Source organism: Carcharhinus amblyrhynchos, chromosome 14 (genome assembly GCF_965287045.1).
Source record: "Carcharhinus amblyrhynchos chromosome 14, sCarAmb.v2.hapA, whole genome shotgun sequence".
In the NCBI taxonomy this organism is placed as follows: domain Eukaryota; kingdom Metazoa; phylum Chordata; class Chondrichthyes; order Carcharhiniformes; family Carcharhinidae; genus Carcharhinus; species Carcharhinus amblyrhynchos.
The window spans coordinates 75,060,280-75,087,895 of NC_137337.1; the positions used below are offsets into that span (position 1 = coordinate 75,060,280).

General features: G+C 45.7%; 1 protein-coding gene across 2 annotated transcripts in view; it reads left to right on the forward strand.

Moving 5' to 3' along the window:
• Positions 1-26,652, forward strand: part of gpr176 (G protein-coupled receptor 176) — a 39,526-nt gene extending 12,874 nt beyond the window's left edge. For both annotated transcript variants that reach the window (XM_080202066.1, XM_080202067.1), the window contains exons 2-3: positions 10,838-11,090; positions 23,599-26,652. In XM_080202066.1, the coding sequence (XP_080058192.1) occupies positions 10,838-11,090; positions 23,599-24,727 (1,382 nt within the window). In that variant the 3' untranslated portion in view covers positions 24,728-26,652. The remainder of the gene's footprint in view (positions 1-10,837; positions 11,091-23,598) is intronic.
• Positions 26,653-27,616: the final 964 nt, after the last annotated feature.

Genomic DNA, 27,616 nt, shown 5'->3' on the forward strand with positions numbered 1-27,616 from the left:
TCATCAAGTGAGTGGAGGATTGGGTTCACAAAGAGTACATGTATAGACACAGACTCAATTTACAAGATAATGGGTGGAATGCAAGTCTTCACAGGTGCAGACAATGTGAGTGGAGAGAGGGATAAGCACAGGTTAAAGGAGTGTGTGTTGTCTCCAGCCAGGACTGTTAGTGAGATCTTGCAAGTGCAGGCAAGTCGTGGGAGTTACAGATAGTGCTGAGGTTGAGGCTGTCCTCATGCGTGCAGAACTTGGCTATCAGTCTCTGCTCGGCAATTCTGCGTTGTGTATCTTGAAGGCTGCCTTGGAGAACGCTTACCCGAAGATCAGAGGCTGAATGCCCGTGACTGCTGAAGTGTTCCCCATCAGGAAGGAGACACTCTTGCCCGGTTATTTCGAGCAGTGTCCATACATCCATTGTCGTAGCGTTTGCATGGTCTCACCAATGCCTTGTGACATCCTTTCCTGCAGTGTATCAGGAAGATACGTTGGCCGAGTTGCAAGAGTATATACCGTGTATCTGGTGGATGGTGTTCTCACATGAGATGATGGTATCCATGTCGATGGTCTGCCACGTCTTGCAGAGGTTGCTGTGGCACGGTTGTATGGTGTCATGGTCACTGTTCTCCTGAAGGCTGGGTAGTTTGCTGTGGATAATGGTCTGTTTGAGGTTGCGCGGTTGTTAGAAGGCAGGTAGTGAGAGTGTGGGGGTGGCCTTGGCGAGATGTTCACCTTCATTGATGACATGCTGAAAGCTCCGGAGATGTCATATCCTCTCCACTCTGGACTGGATGACGTAGCTTACTCTGTCTGCTGCGTCCCTTGTTTATCTTCTGATTAGGGTTGGTGCAGCTTTTTGCTGAGGTGCGTCGGAACTGTTGATGGATGAGTCGAGCGCCATATCCTGTTCTTAAGAGGGTGTTTGTTGCATTCCTCTTCATCTGAGCAAACCCTGTGTCTACGAATCCATGGGGGATTGTTTCTTTAATGTGTTTAGGGTGGAAGCTGGAGAAATGAAGCGTAGTGAGGTTATCTGTGGGCTTGCGGTAGAGTGAAGTGCTGAGGTGAACGTCCTTGATGGAGATACGTGTGTCCGAGAATGCAACCAATTCTGGAGAGTAGTCCATGGTGAGTCTGGTGGTGGGATGGGACTTGTTGATGTCATCATATAGTTGTTCCGATGATTGTTCACCATGAGGTTTTGAGATATGAAGGCTTTGGAGAGGGTATAGACAAGATTTATCACAATGTTGTCTGGTATGGAGGGCTATGAGGAGAGGTTGGAGAAACTTGGTTTATTCTCGCTGGAACGACAGAGGTTTGGGTGGGGCGACCTGATAGAAGTCTACAAGGTTATGAAGGGCATGGACAGAGTGGATAGTCAGAAGCTTTTTCCCAGGGTGGAAGACTCAATTACTAGGGGGCGTAGGTTTAAGTGCAAGGGGCAAGGTTTAAAGGGGATGTACAAGGCATGTCTTTTGTATGGAGGGTGTTAGGTGCCTGGAACTCGTTGCCGGGAGAGGTAGTGGAAGTGGAACTGATGGTGAGTTTTAAGGGGTGTCTGGACAAATACATAATAGGATGGGAATAGAGGGATATGATCCTTGGCAGGGTTGGGGGTTTTAGTTCAATCAGGTAGCATGGTCGGTCCAGGTTTGGAGGGCCAAAGGCCCTGTTCCTGTGCTGTAATTTTCTTTGTTCTTTGAGTCCAGGGAACATTCTGGCTGAGAATGTCATCATTATAAATGGCCATTTACTGAAAGGCTAAATTTAGATGTGTTTACTTTGGCTCCGTTTGTAAAACTGAAGCTATCGGATGCTATTTTCGTATTGTCTTCCATGGTAGCAATTCATTCTCCTGTTTAACAGAAGAGTGTGAAGGAGCTGGATTAGCATCAGGAATGAAGCAGCAATTAATTTAGAGTGGTTCAGTGGATTGTTACGATGGTGTATGTTAATCCCACTCGCTCTCACCGTCATTCAGGCCAACCCCTGTGATTATATGAAATAAAAATATTCACAGAAAAATCAGAGAGGTATAAAAATTACAGATGTTAAATTTAATCAGAACTCTTTTGTTTTAAATTGAAAATTAGCGCAGTTCTGTAAAGTTCTCACATTGACATTCTGCTAGTGGTGAACAAAATGTCTTTCAAAGTTATTTGCTTTAGGTCGTTGGTAGATATTGTGTGTTCTATAAAAAGAGCCAGTAGCTGACTCTTCATAGAAATCATAGAATTCCTACAGCGCAGAAGGAGGCCATTCAGCCCACTGACAACAATCCTACCCCAGATCCTATCCCCACAACCCCACACATTTACCCCGCTAATCCCTTTAACCTACACATCCCAGGACACTAAGGAGCAATTTAACATGGCCAATTAACACACACATTTGGGGTGGCATGGTGGCATGGTGGTTAGCACTGCTGCCTCACAGTGCTGGGGACCTGGGTTCGATTCTCGGCTTGGGTCGCTGTCTGTGTGGAGTTTGCACATTCTCTCAGTGTCTGCGTGGGTTTCCTCCAGGTGCACCAGTTTCTTCCCACAGTCCAAAGATTTGCGGGTTAGGTTGATTGTCCATGCTAAATTGCCCCTTAGTGTCAGGGGGACTAGCTTGGGTAAATGCCTGGGGTTATGGGGATAGGTCCTGGGTGGGCTTCTGGTTAGTGTAGACTTAATGGACCAAATGGGCTCCTTCATAACTGTAGGATTCAATGATTCTATGATCTTTGGACTGTGGGATGAAACCGGAGCCCTGGAGGAAACCCACCCAGACACGGGGAGACCGTGCTGACTCCACACCGATTGTGACCTGAGTCAGAATTAAACCTGAGTCCCTGGCTCTGTGAGACAGCAGAGCCTCCAGTCATGTATCTGAGTCTTGTTTCTAAGCCTTTGAGTCTTTTGGCTCTCAGTGGTAAAAGATCCCAAATTGAAAAGGTGAAAACACAATACTTAATGTTTGAACTTTGTTCTTATCGAGGCAAGAGGTAACTAAATGGAACTGATGATTGTATGTGATGGTAGCAAAGTGGCAATGTGTGGTGTACCACTGGACTAACAATCCAGATATCCTAACGGGCTGGAGACATCGGTTTGAATTCCACTGGGGCTGTTGGGATAAATCTGGCGTGAAAGTTAGTCTCAGTAATAGCCTCCATGAAACTACCGTTGATTGTCATAAAAATCCATCTGGTTGACACATGTCCGCACTCGGTCTGGCCGACATGTGACTCCAGACCCCTGTCGTTGACCCGACACTGCCCTCTGAAATGGTTATGCAAGCCCCTCAGTTCAAGGGCAGATAGGAATGCTGGTCTTGTTATGAAAGGATACAAAGGCATTGCTGCCATTACACCGGTTACCAAAAATGTTCTTGAACAAGAGAACAGGAACATTCATTGTATCAAAATCCTGGGCGGGATTTTTCTCTCTCTCTCTTTCACGGTGGTGGGAGATGATGCATCACTCACTGACAGTGGGGTCTTGAGGTCCTGCCCTTGTCAACAGGGTTTCCTGTTGAACACACCCCTTGCTGCTTGGAACGCCACGGTGAGAGGTGCGCTGTGGTCTGGACCGTAAGACCCCACTGGCATAAGCAATATGATATGGAGATGCCGGCATTGTACTGGGGTAAACACAGTAACAAGTCTCACAACACCAGGTTAGAATCCAACAGGTTTATTTGTTTGCAAAAACCACTAGCTTTCAGGCCTCTGACCCTTCGTCAGGTGAGTGGAGAGTTCTGATGACAATCAGGGGATGTAAAGACACAAACTCAGTTTACAGAATACTGATTAGAATGTGAGTTCTAAGTGACAGCCAGATTTTGGTTTTCCGTATTCCCCATGGCTCCTAATGGTGCTAAATTCTGACAGTCTTACCCTACAGTTTGTTCAGAATGTGGTTGCCACGGTTCGGTTCAATTCAAGGAGCCAAAAGCAAAATGCCGCCGATGTTGTAATTAAAGTAAAAGGGCAGCACGCTGGCACGGTGGTTAGCGCTGCTGCCTCACAGTGCCAGGGTCCTGGGTTCGGTCACTGTCTGTGCAGAGTCTGCACATTCTCCCTGTGTCTGCGTGGGTTTCCTCCGGGTGCTCCAGTTTCCTCCCACTGTTCAAAGATGTGCGAGTTAGGTGGATTGGCCACACTAAATTGCCCCTTAATGTTAGGGAGACAAGCTAGGGTAAATGCATTGGGTTATGGAGATGGGGCCTGGGTGGGATTGTTGTTAGTGTGGACTCGACGGGCCGAATGTCTTTCCTCCAGTTTCCTCCCACATTCCCAAAGATGTACTGGTCAGGTACATTGGCCGTGCTAAATTCTCCCTCAGTGTTACCCGAACAGGTGCCGGAGTGTGGCGACTAGAGGATTTTCACAGTAACTTCATTGCAGTAAGCCTACTTGTGACACTGATAAATAAACTTAAAACTCCAACTTTGATTAAAAGAAAATTTACCCAGGATTTGGTTGTGGGATCTTCCCGTAGTGCAGTCGCCAGGCAAGTGGAGCATCTGTGAAAGGAGAGAGAGAGAGAGAGATACGGCATGAACGTTTCAATGATCTTTCATCAAGACAACAAGTGCCTCTAACACATCAGAGGTGTCATTCCAATCTAACTGAAATGGATTCAGACTGAAACTGCGAGAGTTCTGACTCACTGTACCACTCAGGCTTATCTTGTCCAGCCTACTCTCAGGCAGTCATACTAAGTGCTTCTCATCATCAATTTACCCTGTGGCTGGTTAAAACAAAAAGCTTAATTAATCACCAAATATTCTGTAGTGGTTGAGGCCCAGCGTCTGAGCAAGCTTACTGTGGCTGTGATGGAGCATTCTTTATTATTTTACAGGGATAAACATCAGGTTTGCCCATGTTATGGGGTTGTTATGATGAATGATGCTTTACCACATGATTTTAACCCTTAGCATCAATCAAACGCCATCATTTTTCATAGAATCCTTACAGAGCAGAAAGAGGCCATTTGGTCCATTGAGCTCGCTCTGACTCTCTGACAGATAAGTTGGCCCAGGCCCTATCCCTGGAACCCCAGAGATTTAGCATGGCCAATCCACCTAACGCACGCAGCTTTGGACAGTAAGGGGCAATTTAGCATGGCCAATCCACCTAAACTACACATCTTTGGATACTGAGGCGCAATTTACCATGGCCAAGCCACCGAACTTGCACATCTCAGGACTCTGAGAGGAAACTGGAGCCCCCCGGTGGAAACCCACACAGACGTGGGGAGAATGTGCAAAACTCCGCACAGACAGTCGCCCAAGGCGGGAATTGAACCCGGGTCCCTGGACCTGTGAGGCAGCAGGGCTAACCACTGTTCCACCGTGCCACTTCTGTGTCGTAGCATTATTAAATCAGCTGAATTTAAATTAATCTGCATAAACCGATGGCATGGCTTATTTACTGACATTCAAAAGCCACAGAGTGGAATAAGATTACTTTCTTCAATGCTGTTTTGCTGCTTTGTTGCAGTTGGGTTTTAACTGCTAAAAAAACATTGGCTCCTGCAGAACTCAGGATTGCTTTAGAATCAAGTGTTGAACTTTCAAGTCCCACTCCAATACTTGAGCACTTAATTGAATCGGTAGCAAGAAGCTGCTTCATTATTCAAAGTATTACCTTTCAAATTACATAATAAACTCTGGAATAGTCCTTTTTTTATTCATTCATTGGATGTGGGTGTCACTGGCTGGCCAGCATTTATTGCCCTTCCCTACTTGCCCAGAGGGCAGTTGAGAATCAACCACCTTGCTATGGCTCTGAATCACATGTAGGTCAGACATTGTAAGGACAGCAGATTTCCTTCCTTAAAGGACATTAATGAACCAGATAGGTTTTTCTGACAATTGACAATGGTTTCATAGTCATCAGTAGATTCTCAATTCCAGATTTTTATTTATTGAATTCAAATTCCACCTCTTGCTGTGGCAGGATTTGAACCCACGTCCCCAGAACAGTAGCTGAATTTCTGGACTAATAGCCTCTCGATAATACCACTGGGCCATCACCTCCCCCATTTGTTAATAGTAAAACTGCTTGAGGAAGCATAATGTCAAGGCATTATGGTACAAAGGGTAACAGCACTTTACAATGATCGCTTTGCAGAAGACTAGTGATAATACCACAAGGCCATCGCCTTCCCTTCAATTAATAAATCACGCAATGGAAGAAGAGAAGATAAATATTTCCAATCATCTAGCAGCTCTCATGGCCTTAGGACATCCCCCAAACTTACAGCAAACGAAGAACTCAGAAAAACAGAAAATGCCGGAAAATCTCAGCAGGTCTGACAGCATCTGTAGAGAGAGGAATGGAGCCAGCGTTTCGAGTCAGGATGCCTGTTTCTCCCACACCCCCCCACCCACCCACTGCCTTGGCTGCCATTCATTCTCAACCAATCTGACTGAAACAGATCAACAGAGATTTATTTCATTGCAATTTGCCCGCAAAGTAACTACTAAGCGAAACAGCAGTATTTTGTTCTCATCTTTGGACACTAAGGGGCAATTTAGCAGTTCAGTGTTATTGAGGGGTAGGGGGGATTGGTTCTTTCGGGTCTTCAGTGTTATTGAGTGTAAAGCACAATTTAACACTCTGACGATATGTGATATAATTGTTATTCCTCCCTTTTCCTTTCATTCTCTCCACAGTCTCTTGTTTAATTTTTTTTCCCCCAAAACACAAATTAGTTTAGTTCATTTGTTCGTGCCACAAGTAGGCTTACATTAACACTGCAGTGAAGTTACTGTGAAAATCCCCTAGTCGCCACACTCCGGTACCTGTTCGGGTACACCGAGGGAGAATTTAGCACGGCCAATTCACCTAACCAGCATATCTTTTGGACTGTGGGGGGGAACCGGAGGAAACCCACGCAGACACGAGGAGAATGTGCAAACTCCGCACAGACAGTGACCCAAGCCGGGATTCAAACCCAGGGCCGTGGCGCTGTGAGGCAGCAGTACTAACCACTGTGCTGCCCAATATTATATTGTTTGAGTCAAGTTTAGCTGCACGTGGATTTTCACCAATGCTTGTCATTCTGTCCATCTTTAAAACTCTGCACTGGAAGAGTTTGTGAATCAATCTTCCGTCATTAGTTACATGCCAGCTCTCAGAATGCTTCTGCTTCTGGCCAACGAAGGGTAAGACTGACTGATTCTATTTGGCTGGAGTCAATTATTCTGCCTGTGTCCTGTCTAACTTCAGCCAGTGGAAATTGCTGCCACAGTGACAGTGGTGTCTGGAAAAATATTTGGAATGCCCTCTGCTAATGCTGGGACACGATGGCATGACATCATCACGTCGGTGCTACCCATTACAATCTCATGAATTTATGACCTGTTTATTGCCAACATTTTTTGTTTTTGTTGCGTTGGGTGTTCTGCGCATTACAGTATTACCCCCTCAGTGATATGACAGCGCAGTTAGGCAGTGCATGCACAGTGGTCAATTTGTGATAGAATCCATAAAACCATAGAATCCATTCAGTGCAGAAAGAGGCCATTTGGCCCATTGAGAGTATGCACCGACTTGTTGAAAGAACACCTTTCCCAGGCCAAACACTCTCATTCTTGCCCCATTAGCCCATGCATTTACCATGGCCAGTCCACATAACCTATACATCTTTGGACAGTAAGTTAGGGCATCATGATTAACACAGGCTTAGAGCCCTGTGCTGTACTTTTCTTTGTTCTCATCTTTGGTCACTAAGCGCCAATCCACCTAACCAGACTCGATGGGCCGAAGGGCCTGTTTCTGCTCTGTAGGGTTCTATGTTCTGTAGGGTTCTATGTTCTAACCTGCACATCTTTGGACTGTGGGAGGAAACCTGAGCACTCGGGGGAAACCCACACCCTTCATAGGCTCTATCATCGGAAATGCACTTGATCACCAGTTCCTCGGGAAACTAGTCGTGCGAGCACATTGTAAATTTGGGATGGGGGTGCGTGGCAGGGAGCGTTTGTAGAGACCGGGAGCCTGATATTTATTGATTAATGCAAGTGCAGCAACTTTGCACACAGCGCAATCCCACGCGCGGATTAGCTGACGCAGAACAAATTAAATCAGGTCTGAGAGTGTGCGGTGCATTTAGCCAAAGACACACTCACCTGGGAACTCGTCAGTCACACAATTGTAATTCTAGATGAAAAGGTTGAGAGGTTTTTTTTCTCGTCACTTCAGTTCGAGTAAAGGAATAGGCATCAAGTAGGAATATAATTCATTTTCCTGTGCTGACTTCAATTCTTGTCAAATGCATTGTAGCACCACTGCGTTCAAAGATCTTTTCAAAAGTATAAAAATCCATTTCCAACCGTGTGGCTTGAAAGGTTCTGTCCAAAAAAAAGATTTAAAATTGAAGTGGTTTTCCTTAATGGTTCGATACATGCATTTTTGCTGATGGTTATGGACCGCTATTTTATATGCCAGTCTTTGATAATCATGCTGATTTTTAAATGTGGTTAAATAAAAGGACAGCAGTATCCAACCGGCCTCCTGCTGCCTACTTTTATCATTTCAGTTTGTCAGAGTTGCAAGTTTCTATATGTCACTTTTAATTTTAAAGCCTGCATGCTCTGTCATGTTGACCATAAAACATTCAGCTGCACTTGAGATATTGGAAATTGGAAGGTATATTTATTGACCGCGTTATTCCTTAGCTATCAATGACGCATTATTACTCAATAAATTTCCAGCGACAGGGACATAGTCATTAATCTGGCAGCGCGGATGTGCATCTTGAATTAATGCTTCGCAATGTGTTAGCCACCAGAACCTGCCAATGACAGGCAGTTAAAAAGCTTACAGATGTATCTGAATAAAGCCATTCCGTCACATACCTATTACCCACAGACAGTTCAGTAAAGCAAGGCGATTTCAAGGCCTGTAACTGTTCTGAGGGTCAGCTGGTGATTATAAACCACTAACTCTTGTAGGAGATTAATGCTGTCAGTGGCTGCCGTGTATCTTTTTTTAAATTCTTTCACAGGACGTGGGTGTCACTGGCCAGCCCAGCCTTTATTGCCCTTGAGAAGGTGATGGCGAACCACCTTCTTGAACAACTGCACTCTGTGTTGCGTAGGTCCACCCGCACTGCTGTTAGGGAGGGGGTTCCAGGAGTTTGACCCACCGACAGTGTAGAAAGAGACCATTCGGCCCATCGATTCTGCGCCGACTCAACGAAAGAGCATCTCACCCAGGCCCTTCTCCCCGCTCCGTCCCTGTAACTCCGCACATTTAGCACAGTCAATCCACCTAACCTTCATATCTTTGGACATTAAGGGGCAACTTAACATGGCCTATTGACTAACCCACACATCTTTGGACACTAAGGGGTAATTGAGCACGGCCAATTCACCGAACTTGCACATCTTTGGACACTAAGTGGCAATTTAGCTTGGCCAATCCACCTAACCTGTACATCTTTGGACACTTAGGGACAAGTCAGAAATCAAACCCAGGTCTCTGGAGCTGTGAAGCGGCAGTGCTAACCACTGTGCTACCGTGCTGCCCTGGGACGTTTATCCTTGGATCCTAGGAGGCTGACGGGTGATCTTATAGAGATCTATGAAATAATGAGTGGTATAGGTCAGTTAGATAGTCAACATCTTTTTCCAAAGGTAGAGGAATCTAATACTAGAATTCATAGGTTTAAGTTGAGAGGGAGAGATACAAAAGGGTCTAGAGGGGCATTTTTTTCACATAGAAGGTGGTGAGTGTCTGGAATGAGATAGTAGTAGAGGCAGGAACAATTTTGCCTTTTAGAAAGCATTCAGACTGTTACAATGGGTAAGATGAGTATAGAGGAATATGGGCCTAAAGCTGGCATTTTTTATGGTTGTATCACAGTTTGGTATGGACTCTTGCTCTGCTCAAGACCGCAAGAAACTACAAAAGACTGTGAATGTAGCCCAGTCCATCACACAAACCAGCCTCCCATCCACTGATTCTGTCTACACTTCCACTGCCTTGGCAAAGCAGCCAGCATAATTAAGGACCCCATGCACCCCAGACATTCTGTCTTCCACCTTCTTCCGTGGGGAAAAAGATACAAAAATCTGAGCTCATGTACCAACCAACTCGAGAACAGCTTCTCCCCTGCTGCTGTCAGACTTTTGAATGGACTTACCCCTTGCATTAAGTTAATCTTACTCTACACCCTAGCTATGACTGTAACACTACATTCTGCACTCACTCATTTCCTTCTCTATGAACGGTACGCTTTGTCTGTATAGCGGGCAAGAAACAATACTTTTCACTGTATACTAACACTTGTGACAATAATAAATCAAATCAAATCAAACCGCTAGCTAAGCGGTTTAAAGTAAAAGGGTGACACGCACATGTTAGGTCGAAGGGCCTGTTTCCATGCTGTAAACCTCTATGTCAACTCAACACGTTACATGTTACCACAGCAACCGGGGTCTCCCTGAGTAAACTGCAACACACTATCATTACAAGCTATCAGCTTTATTATATCGTTATTTACTACAAGCCACAGCTATCTGTGACGTTAAGTATCACAAAGCTCACTATATAATATCACGTCCATTTTAACAGCAGTTACAAATGGTAAATATATTCATTATGAATTAGAATTGGAGCAGCACAGTGACACAGTGGTTAGCACTGCTGCCTCATAGCGCCATGGACCTGGGTTCGATTCCTTGCTTGGGGTCTCTGTCTGTGTAGAGTTTGCATGTTCTCCCCGTGTCTGCGTGGGTTTCCTCCCACATTCTGAAAGACATGTTGGCCCTCTTGGCCTCTGCTGCATTTTATCCCTGTGTGTTCCTCACCAGTTTGCCTCTCTGTTTGCTGCAGGGAACCTGATGGTGCTGTGGTCAACCTGCCGCACGTCAGTATTCAAGTCCGTCACAAACCGGTTCATCAAAAACCTGGCCTGCGCCGGAATCTGCGCCAGTGTCTTCTGTGTGCCTTTCGATATTGTCCTGAGCGCCAGTCCTCACTGCTGCTGGTGGATCTACACGCTGCTGTTCTGCAAGATTATCAAATTCTTGCACAAGGTCTTCTGTTCTGTCACCGTCCTGAGCTTCACTGTCATTGCATTGGACAGGTAGGTCACGTCTTATTACTAGACTGCTATAGTGCACTCTCAGTAATTCTGTGAAACGGTTATCGTAATGAATTTAGGCAAATATCTTTGCCGAAATCTTGTTGGCGTTTACGCTGGTGGAACCGTACGATCTCACCGATGGCGAATCCCAGCCGTGAGTTTCCCAGTGGTTAGGGTTTGCATTCAGTGGGAATCCCTATCGATACAGGTGGGGCCATAAGATCCTGCTGCCAGCAAGCAGCTGCTGTCGCCCACTGCCTCCAAACACACCATGGAGAGAAAAATCCTGCCCAGCAATTTGTTTCTTTAACAGGACACGGGCGTCGCTGGCTGGACCAGCATTTATTGCCCATCCCTAGTTGCCCTTGCACTGAGTGACTTGCTGAGCCATTTCAGAGGGCAGTTAAGAGTCAACCACGTCGCTGTGCGTCTGGAGTCACGAGTTGGCCAGACCGGGTAAGGACGGCAGATTTCCATCCCGAAAGAGACATCAGTGAACCACGTGGGTTTTTATCCATAGGAATGAAGAGTTTGTCATGTGAGGAGCGGTTGAGGAGTGTGGGTCTGTACTCAATGGAGTTTAGGAGGATGTGGGGAGATCTAATTGAAATGTACAGAATGCTGAGAGGCCTGGATAGAGTGGAACTGGAGAGGATGTTTCCTCTAATGGAGAGACTAGAACTTGAGAGTACAACCTCAGAGTGAAGGGACGCTCCTTTAAAACTGAGACGAGGAGGAATTTCTTCAGCCACAGGGAGGCGAATCTGTGGAACGGGCGGCACGGTAGCACAGTGGTTAGCACCGCAACTTCACAGCTCGAGGGACCTGGGTTCGATTCCTGGCTTGGGTCACTGTCTGCGTGGAGTTTGCATGTTCTCCTCGTGTCTGCGTGGGTTTCCTCCGGGTGTTCTGGTTTCCTCCCACAGTCCAAAGATGTGCGGGTTAGATTGACTGGCCATGTTAAAAATTGCCCTTAGTGTCCTGAGATGTGTAGGTTAGAGGGATTAGTGGGTAAATATGTAGGGATATGGAGGTAGAGCCTGGGTGGGATTGTGGTCGGTGCAGACTCGATGGGTCGAATGGCCTCCTTCTGTACTGTAGAGTTTCTATTTCCAACTCATTGCCACTGAGGAGACCAGGTCATTGAGTGTGTTTAAGACAGAGATAGATAGGTTCTTGATCAATAAGGGGATCAAGGATTATGGGGAGAAGGCAGGATAATGGGGATGAGAATCTTATCGGCCGTGATTGAATGGGGGAGCAGACTTGATGGGCCAAATGGCCTAATTCTGCTCCTATATCCAGATTTATTAATTTAATTTAAATTCCATCGGTTGACATGGTGGGATTTAAATCCGGAGCACTGGCTTGAGCCTCTAGATTTCTAGTCCAGTGACATCATCACAATGCCACCATCTCCTCATCTGATTTATAATGTAACTTATCAATTAAATTGATGAATAATCAAAGGTTAAATCACTACGTGCAGGTAGATTTTTATTTTCTGATAAGAATCTAGATTTGATATGGAATGTCACAAAAACATTATCTTTAAATTCTGCTGTAGTTACAAACTGGCATTACTGATATTTTAGTCTTTGTTCTAAGCTTAAATTTCATTTATTCGAATCATAGAATCCTACCGTACAGAAGGAGGCCATTCGGCCCATTGGGTCTGCACCAACCGCAATCTCAACCAGGACGTGTCCCCATAATCCCATGCATACCCTAGCTAGTCCCCCTGACACTAAGGGGCAATTTTGCATGGCCAATCCACACATCTTTGGACTGCGGGAGGAAACCCACACAGACACGGGGAGAATGTGCAGCCTCTGTGCAGAAAATGACCCAAGCCGGGAATTGAACATGAGTCCCTGGCTAAGAGGCAGCAGCACTAACCATGATGCCCAGTTCTTTTTTTAAAGTTAATTTATTTATTAGTCACAAGTAAGCCTTCCATTAACACTGCAATGAAGTTACTGTGAAATTCCCCTAGTCGCCACAGCCCGGTGCCTGTTCGGATCAATGCACCTAACCCACACATCTTTCAGACTGTGGGAGGAAACCGGAGCACCTGGAGGAAACCCACGCAGACACAGGGAGAACGTGCAAACTCCACACAGACAGTGACCCAAGCCGGGAATCGAACCCAGGTCCCTGGCACTGTGAGGCAGCAATGCTAACCACTGTGTTACCATGCTGCCTTAATTCTAATTCATAATGAATGTATTTACTATTTTTAACTGCTGTTAAAATGGACGTGATATTATATAGTGAGCTTTGTGATACTTAACGTCACAGGTATCTGTGGCTTGTAGTAAATAACGATATAATAAAGCTGATAACTTGTGATGATAGTGTGTTGCAGTTTACTCAGGGAGACCCAGTTGCTGTGGTAACATGTACTTTTAAATGTGTGTTATAATGTGGAGCTGTAATACTGATGGTAGAGGTTCCAACTTCCTTTCCATCACATAGTTAACCAGGCATCCCTCCCTCTTACCGCCTGCCATTGGTGTGTGTTGGAAAGAGCAACACAGTGGATAAGGGCTGCACGGTGGTTAGCACTGCTGTCTCACAACTCCAGGGACAAAGATTTAATCCTGGCCTTGGGCGTCTGACAGTGTAGAGTTTGCATGTTCTCCCCATGTCTGAGTGAGTTTCCCCTGGGTGCTCCGGTTTCCTCCCACGGTCCAAAGACATGCTGGGTAGGTACACTGGCCATGCTAAATTTTCACTAAATGTCCCAAAATGTGTAGATTAGGGGGATTAGCCATGGGAAATGTGTGGAGTTACTGGGGTAGGGCGGGGGAGAGGGTCTGGGTAAAATTCTCTGTCAGGGAGTCAGTATAGACCTGATGGGCCAAATGGCCTTTTTTGCACTGTAGGGATTCTATGATTCTCAAATCCGGACACTGGCTGGAATTCTACCGCCTCGCCTGCCATGAAATGTCCATTGACCTTGGGTGGGAACATCCAGTCCCGCTGAAGCGAGGCTGTAAAACCAGCCCATTGTGTCAGAAGATCACCAACGTGGAGGATGTGAAATCATGAGTGAAAAGCATGAATGTTGCGAATGGAGATATTTATTAATCAACAGTTGTTTATCATGAAATTAAACAACAGAATTGTTAATTCTTTTGGTTTTGTCGCGACATCATCACATTTAAAGTTTACTCGTCACAAGTAAGGCTTACATTAACACTGCAATGAAGTTACTGTGAAATTCCCCTCGTCACCACACTCCGGTGCCTGTCCGAGTCAATGTACCTAACCGGCACGTCTTTCAAACTGTGGGAGGAAACCCACACAGACACGGGGAGAACGTACAGACTCCACACAGACAGTGACCCAAGCTGGGAATTGAACCTGGGTCCCTGGCGCTTTGAGGCAGCAGTGCTAACCCACTGTGCCACCGTGCTGCCCCTCCTTAACGCACATCTCCTTTTTCCTCTGTCTTCTTCCATTCCTGGGGACATCGATTTTTAACCTCTCCCTGTCTCTCTCTCAGTTTATTTTAACCTCTCCCTGTCTCTCTCTCAGTTTATTTTAACCTCTCCCTGTCTCTCTCTCAGTTTATTTTAACCTCTCCCTGTCTCTCTCTCAGTTTATTTTAACCTCTCCCTGTCTCTCTCTCAGTTTATTTTAACCTCTCCCTGTCTCTCTCTCAGTTTATTTTAACCTCTCCCTGTCTCTCTCTCAGTTTATTTTAACCTCTCCCTGTCTCTCTCTCAGTTTATTTTAACCTCTCCCTGTCTCTCTCAGTTTATTTTAACCTCTCCCTGTCTCTCTCTCAGTTTATTTTAACCTCTCCCTGTCTCTCTCTCAGTTTATTTTAACCTCTCCCTGTCTCTCTCTCAGTTTATTTTAACCTCTCCCTGTCTCTCTCTCAGTTTATTTTAACCTCTCCCTGTCTCTCTCTCAGTTTATTTTAACCTCTCCCTGTCTCTTTTGCATCTCCCAAGGTTTCTTGTGCCCTTTTTGTGTGTTCTCTTTCTGTGTGGGCATTGGGACATCTGTCTTTAGCTCCAAGTCCCATTGGTCAATGTGCAAGGGCCTGACCAATGTTAAAGATCTGAACTGCGCGTGTGCGGCTCTTTCCCAGTTCGTGCACGCGCGGGAGGCCCGAGATTCCCCAGGTCTTGGAGATAGAAGACAAAGATTAGTTTTAGTTTAATTTTGAATTGTTTGAGTAGTGTCGTAGAGTCACAGAGGGTTATGGCATGGAAACAGGCCTTTTGGCCCAACTTGTCCATGCTCTCTTTTCTTTGCAACCGCTTAGCTGGTCCCAATTGCCCGGGAATCTTTTCTCGTAGTCCATTTGGGGGATCTTCACGACACACTGGTTGGTAACCACTGCTCTATATCACAATGGAAGCCCTGTTATTTAACTTTATTGTTAACTGAACTGGGCTCAGAGGAGTTGTGATATTAAATCTGGTACAGGATTTTTTAACTGATTTGATTTGCTGTGAGTTATTATTGTCACATGTATTGGGATCCAGTGAAAAATATTGTCTCCTGCGCACTATACAGACAAAACATACCATTCATAGAGTACATAGGGGAGAAGGAAAGGAGAGAGTGCAGAATGTAGTGTTACAATCATAGCTAGAGTGTAGAGAAAGAGCAGCTTAATACGAGGTAGGCTTATTCAAAAGTCTGACAGCAGCAGAGAAGAAGCTGCTCTTGGGTCTGTTGGTACGTGACCTCAGACTTTTTCCCACTGAGAGAAGGTGGAAGAGAGTATGTCTGGGGTATGTGGGATCCTTGATTATGCTGGCTGCTTTTCCTGAGGCAGTGTGAAGTTGTAGACAGAGTCAATGGATGGGAGGCTGGTTTGCGTGATGGAATGGGCTTAATTCATGACCCTTTGTAGTTTATATAGAACGTAGAACAGTACAGCACAGTACAGGCCCTTCGGCCCTCGATGTTGTGCCGAGCTATGTCCAAACCCAAGATCAAGCTTTCCCACTCCCTATCATTCTGGTGTGCTCCATGTGCCTATCCAATAACTGCTTGAAAGTTCCTAAAGTGTCTGACTTCACTATCACAGCGGGTAGTCTATTCCACACCCCAACCACTCACTGAGTGAAGAATCTACCTCGAACATCCCTCCTGTATCTCCCACCATGAACCTTATAGTTATGCCCCCTAGTAGCAGCTACATCCACCTGAGGAAACCGTCTCTGCATGTCCACTCTATCTGTCCCCCTCATCATCTTATAAACCTCTATTAAGTCGCCTCTTATCCTTCTCTGCTCTAAAGAGAAAGGCCCCAGCTCCCTCAACCTTTCCTCATAAGACCTACCCTCCAAACCAGGCAGCATCCTGGTAAATCTCCTCTGCACTCTCTCCAATGCTTCCACATCCTTCTTATAGTGAGGTGACCAGAACCGCACACAATATTCCAAATGTGCTCTCACCAAGGTCCGGTATAGTTGCAGCATAACCCCACAGCTCTTAAACTCAAACCCCTCTGTTAATAAACACTAACACACTATAAACCTTCTTCACGGCTCTAGCCACCTTCAGAGATCTGTGGATATGAACCCCAAAATCTCTGTGTTCCTCCACATTCCCTTCTTGCGTTTCTTGGGCAGAGCGGGAGCCATACCAAGCTGCGATACAATCAGAAAGAATGCTTTCTAGGGTGCATCTGTAAAGAATGGTGAGAGCTATAGCGGACATGCCAAATTTCCCTTGCACCCCGAGACATTAGTGGTGTTGGTGGGCTTTCCTAACTATAGCATCGACTTGGGGAGGACCAGGTTGTTGGTGATCTGGACACCTTAAAAACCTGAAGCGGGAATTTCTCTTTGGCTGCGAATAAGTCTATCTGCTTTCCTCCTGCAGCTGTTTGATTTGTAACAATTGCGGGGTTCGAATCCTCCAGCTGCCCACAATTTTGTTATTCCTCACCAGGAGATTAGTTTCAGGTCTGACGCTTTCTTTGAAAGCTGCAAACCAGCAGCTGAAACCAGGCCCCTCCTACAGCTAAATTAAGCAACATTATTTTATCTTTAAGCTGTAATCCAATCCGAGTGATTCGATATTGCTTGAAAAGCAGCCTCTGTGGCCCACGCAATTACATAATCACCCCGGGAGTCCTTTGATGAAAGCTAATTGTCGTTTAACGGTACGAGTTAGAAATATCAATGGTGAATATCTCCTTTGCCTTTGTGGGGTTGAGAACTCACCAATGTGCAGTAGAGTGACTCACAATTATTAATTCTGAAAGGATAATTGTTGTGATATCAAAGTTGCAATGTCAAATATTTCTTCATTATTTGAGTTTTTCAGCTTTTGTAATTAAAGAACGTAGAACATTACAGCTCAGTACAGGCCCTTCGGCCCTCGATGTTGTGCTGACCAGCGGAACGAACCTAATGACCTAAACTATTCCAATATTATCCATATGCCTATCCATTGACCATTTGAACGCCCTTAAAGTTGGCGAGTCCGCAACTGCTGCGGGCAGGGCATTCCACACCCTTACTACCCTCTGAGTAAAGAACCTACCTCTGACATCCGTCCTATAGTTAGCACCCCTCAATTTAAAGCTATGTCCCCTCGTGTTAGCCATCACCATCCGAGGAAAAAGGCTCTCACTATCCACCCTATCTAATCCTCTGATCATCTTGTACGCCTCAATTAGGTCACCTCTTAACCTTCTTCTCTCTAACGAAAACAACCTCAAGTCCCTCAGCCTTTCCTCATAAGACCTTCCCACCATACCAGGCAACATCCTGGTAAACCTCCTCCGCACCCTTTCCAGTGCTTCCACATCTTTCTTATATTGCGGCGAAAATCGGAGAAACACGCTCAGCATCGCTATTTGTCGTACTTTGTTGAGAGATGTGGGTGGCAAATTGGTCTTCACGGCGGTGTCCCCGCACTGGAAACATGTTGTTCAGGATACTTCTGGCCACATTCAGCATGGATCGTGCTGTCAGGACACATCAATGGGCCTGCACAGAAGCCTGTGGAGTGGGCCAATCAACAAATCAAGCAGCCTCTAATAAGAACATAAGAACATAAGAAATAGGAGCAGGAGTAGGCCATCTAGCCCTTCGAGCCTGCCCCGCCATTCAATAAGATCATGGCTGATCTGTTGTGGCTCAGTTCCACTTTCCCGCCCTCTCCCCATAACCCTTAATCCCCTCTCTTATCAAGAACCCATCAACCCGTTTCTTAAAAATATTTAGCGAGGCAGCCTCCACCACTTCAACGGGCAGAGAATTCCAGAGATTCACCACCCTTTGAGTGAAGAAGTTCCTCCTCAACTCCATTCTAAACCGCCTCCCCTTTATCTTGAGGCTGTGCCCCCTAGTCCTACTGTCTTTTTTGAGCGGGAAGAGTCTCTCCACCTCTATCCTATCCATCCCATTCATCATCTTATACGTCTCAATGAGATCTCCCCTCATTCTTCTAAACTCTAACGAGTACAAGCCTAGTTTATTCAGCCTCTCCTCATAGCTCAATCCCCTCAACTCCGGTATCAGCCTAGTAAACCTCCTCTGCACTCCCTCCAGGGCCAAAATATCCTTGCGCAGGTGCGGCACCCAAAACTGCACACAGTACTCCAGCTGCGGCCTCACCAATGCCCTATACAGCTGCAGCAAGACCTCCCTACTTTTATATTCAATCCCCCTCGCTATGAAGGCCAGCATCCCATTCGCCTTCCTGACCACCTGCTGCACCTGCAAGCTGGGTTTTTGCGACTCATGCACAAGGACCCCGAGGTCCCTCTGCACCGTCGCCTGCTGCAGTTTTTCGCCACGTAAGTAATAGTCCTTCCTACCATTCTTCCTACCAAAGTGGACCACCTCGCACTTGCCAACATTAAATTCCATTTGCCATTTCCTGGCCCATTTGCCCAGCCTATCTAGATCCTTCTGCAGACTCTCCACACCCTCCGCACAATTTGCCTTTCCCCCAATCTTGGTGTCATCAGCAAATTTCGACACCCTGCACTCGGTTCCCTCCTCCAGATCATCTATATAAATGGTAAATATACTTGACGTATTATCGGCTCTTTTAGGCCGCAGGCTCAGGTACTTCTACCTCCACTCCAAGCTGAACGCGGGCCGACCTCCCTCGCGGCTGGGATTCTCCAGTCCCGCTGCAGTGAAAGGCAATTTGGCTGAGCGCTGGATGTATCACAGCTTGGTCTGGCTCCTGCTCTGCCCAAGACCAAACGAAACTACAGAAGGTTGTGAATGTAGCCCAGTCCATCGTGCAAACCAGCCTCCCGTTCCCTGGTACTGTGAGGCAGCAGTGGCACGGTGGTTAGCATTGCTGCGTCGCAACGCCAGGGACCCAGGTTCATTTCCCGGCTTGGGTCACTGTCTGTGCGGAGTCTGCACGTTCTCCCCGTGTCTGCCTGGGTTTCCTCCGGGTGCTCTGGTTTCCTCCTACTGTCAGAAAGACGTGCTGGTCGGATGTATTAACCCAAACAGGTGCCGGAGTGTGGCGACGAGGGGATTTTCCCAGTAGCTTCATTGCGGTGTTAGCGTAAGCCTATTTGTGACACTAATAAATAAACTTTAAACTTTAACCAGAGTTGGCATGACCCCTGATCTTGGAGCTACTCCCCTCCCTTCAACATTGACTATGCCTGGCATTGCCAGGGCTTTCTCCCCTTAGCAGCAGATTGTCTACCTCCTGGATATATCCTTCCTTTGTTGTTACCAGTTGCCAGCACAGCAGAAGTGACAGGGAGTAATTGTACTGGTGACTGTGACGAGCGAGTGTTGGCATGTAGCTCACGCTGGATGTGATGACATTTACCTGCATCGTGCAGCTTCATGCAAAGGGACCATTATTTCAACCTGAATGTCTGCAAAGACATGAGTGAAGGGACATTTCTCGGGAAAGGGCGCTAATTGCACCCTGCGCTCAATGGGCATTCAAAAGCAAGCATTGCAAGTAATTTAAGATAGTGTGAGGGAAGATAATTGTGAGTGCCGTTAGTGTTCCGTGCATTGAATTAATGGAATGGAATTAATTTTTCTTATTTGGCCGTCCTGGTAAAGTAATTATGCTTCTCCCTGTACTGCTTACAGATGTGGCGGTCTCCCTGCAGTCAATGTTAACAACTACTCCTCCCACACTATTCCAGTTGATGATTTTTGCTTCCTTGTAATAAGTTTGTGGATACATAGAATTCTTTGTTCACTCGCTCTCACAGCATGACTTACACACTTATAAAGATTGTAAATTTACCCTCACCTTCTGTTTGTACTAGGATGCCACCAGGACCTGATGGTTTGACTTGTAAGGAGAGGCTGGACAGACTGGGACTTTTACTCCTGGAGTGCAGGAGGCTTAGAGGTCATCTTATAGAGGTCTATAAAATAATGAGGAGAATAGATCAATTAGATGTCAACATCTTTTCCCAAGGGTAGGGGAGTCTAAAACTAAATGGCATAGGTTTAAAGTGAGAAGGGAGAGATACAGAAGGGTACAGAGGGGCAACTGTTTTCACTCAGAGGGTGGTGAGTGTCTGGAACAAGCTGCCAGAGGTAGTAGTAGAGGTGGGTACAATTTTGTCTTTTAAAAAGCATTTAGATAGTTACATGGGGAAGGTAGGTAAAGAGAGATATGGGCAAAATATGGGCAATTGGCACTAGCTTAGTGGTAAAAACTGGGCGATATGGACAGGTTGGCTATTGGAGGGCCTGTTTCCATGCTGTAACCCTCTCTGACTCTATGTTCTTTACATAGAGGGAGGTCAGGTAGTACAGTGGGTAGTGTTATCCAGCTCTTGAATTTTTCTGCATTCATTCATGTGTCACTGGTTGGGCCCAGCATTTATTGCCCATCCCTAAATGCCCTTGAGAAGGTGGTAGTGAGCCATCTTCATGAAATACTGCAGTCTATGAGATGTCGGTACACTTGCAGTGCTGTTTGAGAGGGAGTTCCAGGATTTTGACCCAGGGACAGTGGAGGACTTTGCTCAGATCTTTTCTAAGTCAGTGCTGTTCTAAGTGAATAAATCAAAGTCCTTGAGGCTACCTGAAGTTGTTGAGTTTCTTTGAATGAGAAATCATTCCTCTAGCTCTCCTTTGGACCGATTCAAAGGTCAATATATCAGCCACCATATGGGGGGTACAAAACTGGGCACAGCACTCCAGATGCAGCCTGACCAGCAACCTATAGAATGTCATCCTGGTGTTCTTTGCTGAACATTTCTGACAATCCATCCCAAAACATTGGACGTACTGTCTTCCACATTTTTCTGTTGAGAGAAAGATACAAAAGTCTGTGGTCACATACCAACTGACTCGAGAACAGCTTCTTTCCGCTGCCATCAGACGTTTGAATGGACTGTATTAAGTTGATCTTTTGCTACACCCTAGCTATGACTGTAACACTGCATTCTACACTCCCTCCTTTCCTTCTCTGTGCTTCTGTATAGTGTGCAAGAAACAATATTTTTCACTGCATTTCAATACATATGACAATAATAAATCAAATTAATGTCCATGTGACCTGCAATTTCCCTGTATTGGTCATTCCTCCCTGGTAATCAATACACAACAACACTCCTTCTTTAACCTTTTGGTGAAGGTTGCCAGGGCGGCACAGTGGCACAACGGTTAGTATTATCCCTAAAAGCGCCAAGGATCCAAGTTCGATTCCCGGCTTGGGTCAGTGTCTGTGTGGGATTTGCACGTTCTCCCCATGTCTGCGTGGGTTTCCTCTGGGTGATCTGCTTTCCTCCCACAGTCCAAAGATGTGCAGATTAGGTGAATTGGTCATGCTAAATTGCCCTTTAATGTCAGGGGGACTCGATAGGGTAAATGCATGGGGTTATGGGGATGGGGCCTGGGTGGGATTACAATTGGTGCAGATTTGATGGGCCGAATGGCTTTCTTCTGCACTGCAGGTTTCTATAATCATATGATTCTATGAAAAGTGCCCAAAAATCAATTATTTTAAGGTGTGTTGGAAATATTCTATATTGGGGTTCCCACAACCGCATTGGGTAGGTTAACCTTTCTGGGACACAGTTAACCTTAACTGTGTCCTAAAATAACTATGGTTATTCTAGGACACAGATTGAAAAGCCTGGCTGGAAATGTTGCAATCTTATGAATCTTCCCAAAATGTAGCCCATTCTTTGTGATTTTCTGACAAGTATAGACGTCAATATGATTTCCTATGACAAGTATAGATGCATATCAGCTAACTTTGGGAATTGCATCAGACTGACATTCTCAAGGTTGACTGAGCAGGCAAAATATCAAAGAAGATCTATTTGAACAGTCAGATACTGTTGATGGAGAGAACTTTCTAACACTCTAAATCTTCAGAGGAAGTGCCCTATTATCAAACGCTCGGATTGTAAAGCCAACCGCAGTGGGGTGGGACTGGAGCCACATACAGGCTAATGTAAAGACAACCCTTCTCTGAATTTGATTTGATTTATTATTGTCACATGTATTAACGTACAATGAAAAATATTGTTTCTATCGCACTATACAGACAAAGCATACCGTTCATAGAGAAGGAAAGGAGAGTGCAGAATGTAGTTACAGTCATAGCTAGGGTGTAGGGAAAGATCAACTTAATACAAGGTAAAGGGCATTAGGTAAAGCTAAAGTTTATTTATTAGTCATGAGTAGGCTCATATTAACACTGCAATGAAGTTACTGTGAAATTCCCCTAATGGCCATACCCCGGCGCCTGTTCGGGTACATTGAGGGAGAATTTAGCACGGCCAATGCACCTAACCAGTACATTGTTTTGACTGCGGGAGGAAACCAGAGCACCCAGAAAAACCCACGCAGACATAGGAAGAAAGTGCAGACTAGTACAGACAATGACTCGAGCCGGGAGTCAAACCTGGGTCCCTGGTGCTGTGAGGCAGCAGCGCTAACCACCGAAACACTGAAAGAAATTGACATCAAATTAAGTGGGATGGTTGCATCTTCATGTGCTTGGACGATAGGAATCCCAGACTGAATTAAACTGACAACCCGTGGGTTATTTAAAATGATCAGGTCACAATCAAACCATTGGAGAATGTAAGCACTAGTGTCCTCTTATGATCAGTGAAAAATGCTGTAATCAAGTTGTAGAAGGCATATATTGGGGTTGGTGGCACCCAGGTTATGACACTTTGACCTTATTAGGTTTGTTTGGTAGCACAAGCCACAAGCTTTCAGAGCGCTACTTGGGTAAGACTCACCTGATGAAGGGACAGCGCTCAGAAAGCTCATGATTCCAAATAAACCTGTTGGACTTTAACCTGGTGTTGTGAGACTTCTTACTGTGCCCAGCCCAGTCCACATCTCCACATCATAGCTGGAAGGTGCAGTGTAATCATCAAAGTGAGTAGTGTAATGGAAAATCATGAAGTGTAAATAAGTTTTATGATTGCAAGTGTTACAAAATGCATCTGAAGTGTGATAAGACTGTCCCTGCACGTAGATATAAAGAGATTGAAAGATTAGTGCATTCATTAATTGTTTTTTTTCCCCTCTCTCTCCAACTCCAGGTATTACTCTGTCCTGTATCCTCTAGAAAGGAAGATCTCAGATACAAAATCCCGGGACTTGGTGATCTACATCTGGATCCACGCAGTGTTAGCGAGTGTCCCGGTTTTCGCAGTGACTAACGTTACGGATGTTTATGCCATGTCCACGTGCAGTAGCCCATGGAGCTACTCCTTTGGGCACCTGTCTTATGTCATTGTGTACAACGTCACCACGGTGATTCTGCCCATCGCAGTGGTGTTTCTGTTCATGATTCTGATCCGCAGAGCTCTGAGCACCAGCCAGAAGAAGAAGGTGATCATTGCCGCGTTACGGACTCCGCAGAACACAATTTCAATCCCGTATGTCTCCCAGCGCGAGGCAGAGTTACATGCCATGCTTCTGTCCATGGTGCTGATCTTTATCATTTGTAGTGTCCCTTACATGGTTTTCGTGATTTACCGAACCATTCTTAACATCGCTGACGTCTCTGTCTTTTTAATCCTGACAGCGGTCTGGCTGCCCAAGGTTTCGCTGCTCACGAACCCGTTACTCTTCCTGACTGTGAACAAGTCTGTTCGGAAATGCTTGGTGGGCACCGTGGTTCAGCTCCATCGTCGGTACAGCAGGCGCAACGCCGTAAGCTCCAGCGGCCTCACCGACGCCACTCTGGAGCCCGGGGTGCGTTCGGGCAGTCAGCTGCTGGAAATGTTTCACATCGGGCAGCAGCAGATCTTCAAACCGTCCGAGGAGGAGGAGGAGGAGGACGACAACGAGATCAAGTCGCTCGCGTCTGCGGAGCATCGGCAGAAAGAGATCGCCACGACCAGCTTGGAGGTGGAGCAGACGTTAGTGGAGCAGCTTGCCGCTCACACGAACAGTGACGCCGGCGCAGTGGGGGCAGCAGCGGCTGCGCCCCCAGACTCAGATGCAATCTCCGACAAGTATGCAATGCAGTTTGGCTTTGGCCCATTCGAACTGCCTCCGCAGTGGCTGTCTGAGACTCGAAACAGCAAGAAAAGGCTGTTGCCTCCCTTGGGCAACACTCCAGAGGAACTTATTCAAACGGCCGAAAAGCAACCAAAGTTCAGAACAGAGTGGAAGATAAGTCGGAATAATAAAGTCAGCATCTTCCCTAAGGTGGACACTTAGCCCTGTGAATGGGTCTAACAACAGTATTTTGGAAATCCAGCTCCTGTAGAGCACACCCATACTGTGTTGGGTGCCGAACTATTTATTTAAAAAATGAAGGATAGGTAACAACATCCCTGTAAGCTCTGATCAGAAGGACCTGTACCCAGGGCTGCTGTTCACCTCCAACCGAAGATCTCTATTCACCATAACTTCCGAATGGTGCAGACAGTCCATGTTTTGATGTGAAAGAATGAGCAGTCGGTACTTATGGTTGACATTGTTAAATCTCAAAGTGAATGACCTACTAACTGTTGGAAAATTATTTTCTTATACTATTTATATAGGATTGCTTAAACATTCTTTTTTAAAACTGTTGTCTTGTTTATTGTGACAGTGAGGGGTCAAGCAGCGACTGTAGAATACCGGTTAAACTGCACAAGTAACACAAGTTATTATTCCTCTCCTGCTAACCTTTGGAATGTGGTCTTATGCTTACCCAATATTGCACAGGAGACCCCGTTTGTACTCATTTAAAATTCATGTGAAGGCAGTGGTTTGGATTCTCCCAGCAGTTTATCACCTATCAATTCTTTACATTGGTTTCTTTTTAAGTTTGTTCTTGAATGTGGGCATCCCTGGCAGCTATTCCCACTCCTAGTTGCCCTGAGGTGATGGATGTTCCTCTTGGTCTGCTTGCTGCCACTGAGGGGCTTTCTGGGACACATCAGAGGGCATTTCCGAGTCAATCACATTGGTGTGGGACTGGCGTCACATATAGGTCAACTGGGATGACAGTTTTCCTTCCTTAAAGAACATGTGAGGACGTTATGACAATCTGATAGCTTCATGATAACTCTTACTGACTTCACTTCTTTATTTCTTGCTTTTGTCATTGAATCTGAATTCAGACTCTCAAGTTACCATGCCAGCCTTTGGACTCTGCTGCAGTAATTAGCCCAGGTCTCTGCATTACTGGTCAGTACCAGTAGCCAATCCACTGTCCTACCCAAGGAGGCCATTCAGCCCAAGGAATCCATGCCAGCTCTCTACAGAGCAATTCTAATCTGTCCTATTTCCCTCCTCACAGCGCCAGGACCCGGGTTCAATTGCAGCGTTGGGTGACTGTGTAGTGTTTGCACGTTCACCCCATGTCTGCCTGGGTTTTCTCCAGGTGCTCCGGTTTCCTCCCTCAGTCAAAAGATGTGCAGGTTAGGTCGATTGATGATGCGAAATTGACCTTTGGTGTCCAAAGCTCTGTAGGTTAGGTGGGTTGGCCATGCGAAATTGCCCCTTAGTGTCCAAAGCTGTGTAGGTTAGGTGGCTTGGCCATGTTAAATTACTCTTTAGTATCCAAAGATGTATGAGTTAGGTTGATTGGCCATGCTAAGTTGATCCTTAGTGTCCAACGCTGTGTAGGTTAGGTGGATTGGCCATGCTAAATTGTCCCTTAGTGTCCAAAGATGTACAAGTTAGGTTGATTGGACATGCTAAATTGCCTCTTTGAGTCAGAAGAACTAGCAGGGTTAATATGTGGGGTTACGGGAATAGAGCCTGGGTGGGATTGTTGTCAGTGCAGGCTTGATGGGCCAAATGGTCTCCTTCTATACTACAGGGATTCTAGGATTCTCTGTCCCTGGAGCCCTACAAGTTTATTTCCTTCGAGTTCCCCACCAACTCCCTTTTCCCCAAAAGAGCGGTTTTGTGGTTGCACTGTGAACATGACTACTTTCTAATGTCTGCCACCAAATCCAAAAGGCCAACTTGACCATAAACTGGTCTGTCAAGTCACATTGGTATATGTAACCAGAAGGATACAGGTTGATCTTTACTGACCAGCTGAGCGTTTTGCATCATTTTTCCACACTACTAAGACTGAAGTATTATCTTTTATATGAAAAGAGTCAGCAGATTCCCATCATTCTTAGTGTATCGCATATTTGGTATAATAAACTCCACAATGTATAAACACTGCCATGATGTTATGTGGCCAGTATTTTTACTATAAAATAATGTGGAACAAAAACTTGTGCTTTACATTTGAAGTTGTTAACAATTTATTTGTTTCTAATGTAAAAACATTTTAATTCTTTTTTTATTGGCCGTACCTGCACTGATTTTAGCCAGTTTTCAAACAGCATGAATATATATGTTTGTAACCTTCTGTGTATTTACATTGAGTATTGCTGTTTGAGCTCTGGACCTCCTCTGTAAGGCCCATGGACTTGGTGTTAACAGCAATTATTGACCTGATGTTGTATCTTTGCACTCCACAAACAAATCAATGAATGTTATTTTATGTCAGAGCAATTTAGTAGTTTGAGATTTAGAGCACTTTTCAGATTTGTGGATGTTTTCTGAGGCACAAATGCAGCCAGGTAGCCAGCATGGAAACACACATTTTTCATTTGTTATTCCTGGCTCCTGCTTATAGGATGCATTAAATCCCGTTCACACACCTCTTGTGCTCAGTGGTTCCCAGATCAACATTTGAACAGCAGCAGGTGTAGGCCAGTCGGCCCATCAAGTCTGCTACGCCATTCAACCAGATCAGGGCCGATCTTCTACCTCTACCCCATTTGTGGCACCATTCCCATATCTTCGCCCCATCCTCAAACCCTGTCCCCAAACCCGCTAAACCCGTTCCCATTCCTAAACCCTGCCGCTTTCCCCTTAACCCTCTCCTAGGGTTCTATCCCCGCCGCATCTGCTAACCAAGCTCCAGTTCTCTAACTCCACCCCCAGTTCTCTAACCCTACCGCATCCATACCCCATCCCTAGTTCATTAACTCTACCGAGTCTCTTAATCCTGCCCCAATCCCCTCATCTTTGTATTCATATTCCTCCATGTCCTTTGCTGCTCCTTATTTCTGTAACGATCTCCATTCCTACAACTCTTAATGATCCCTC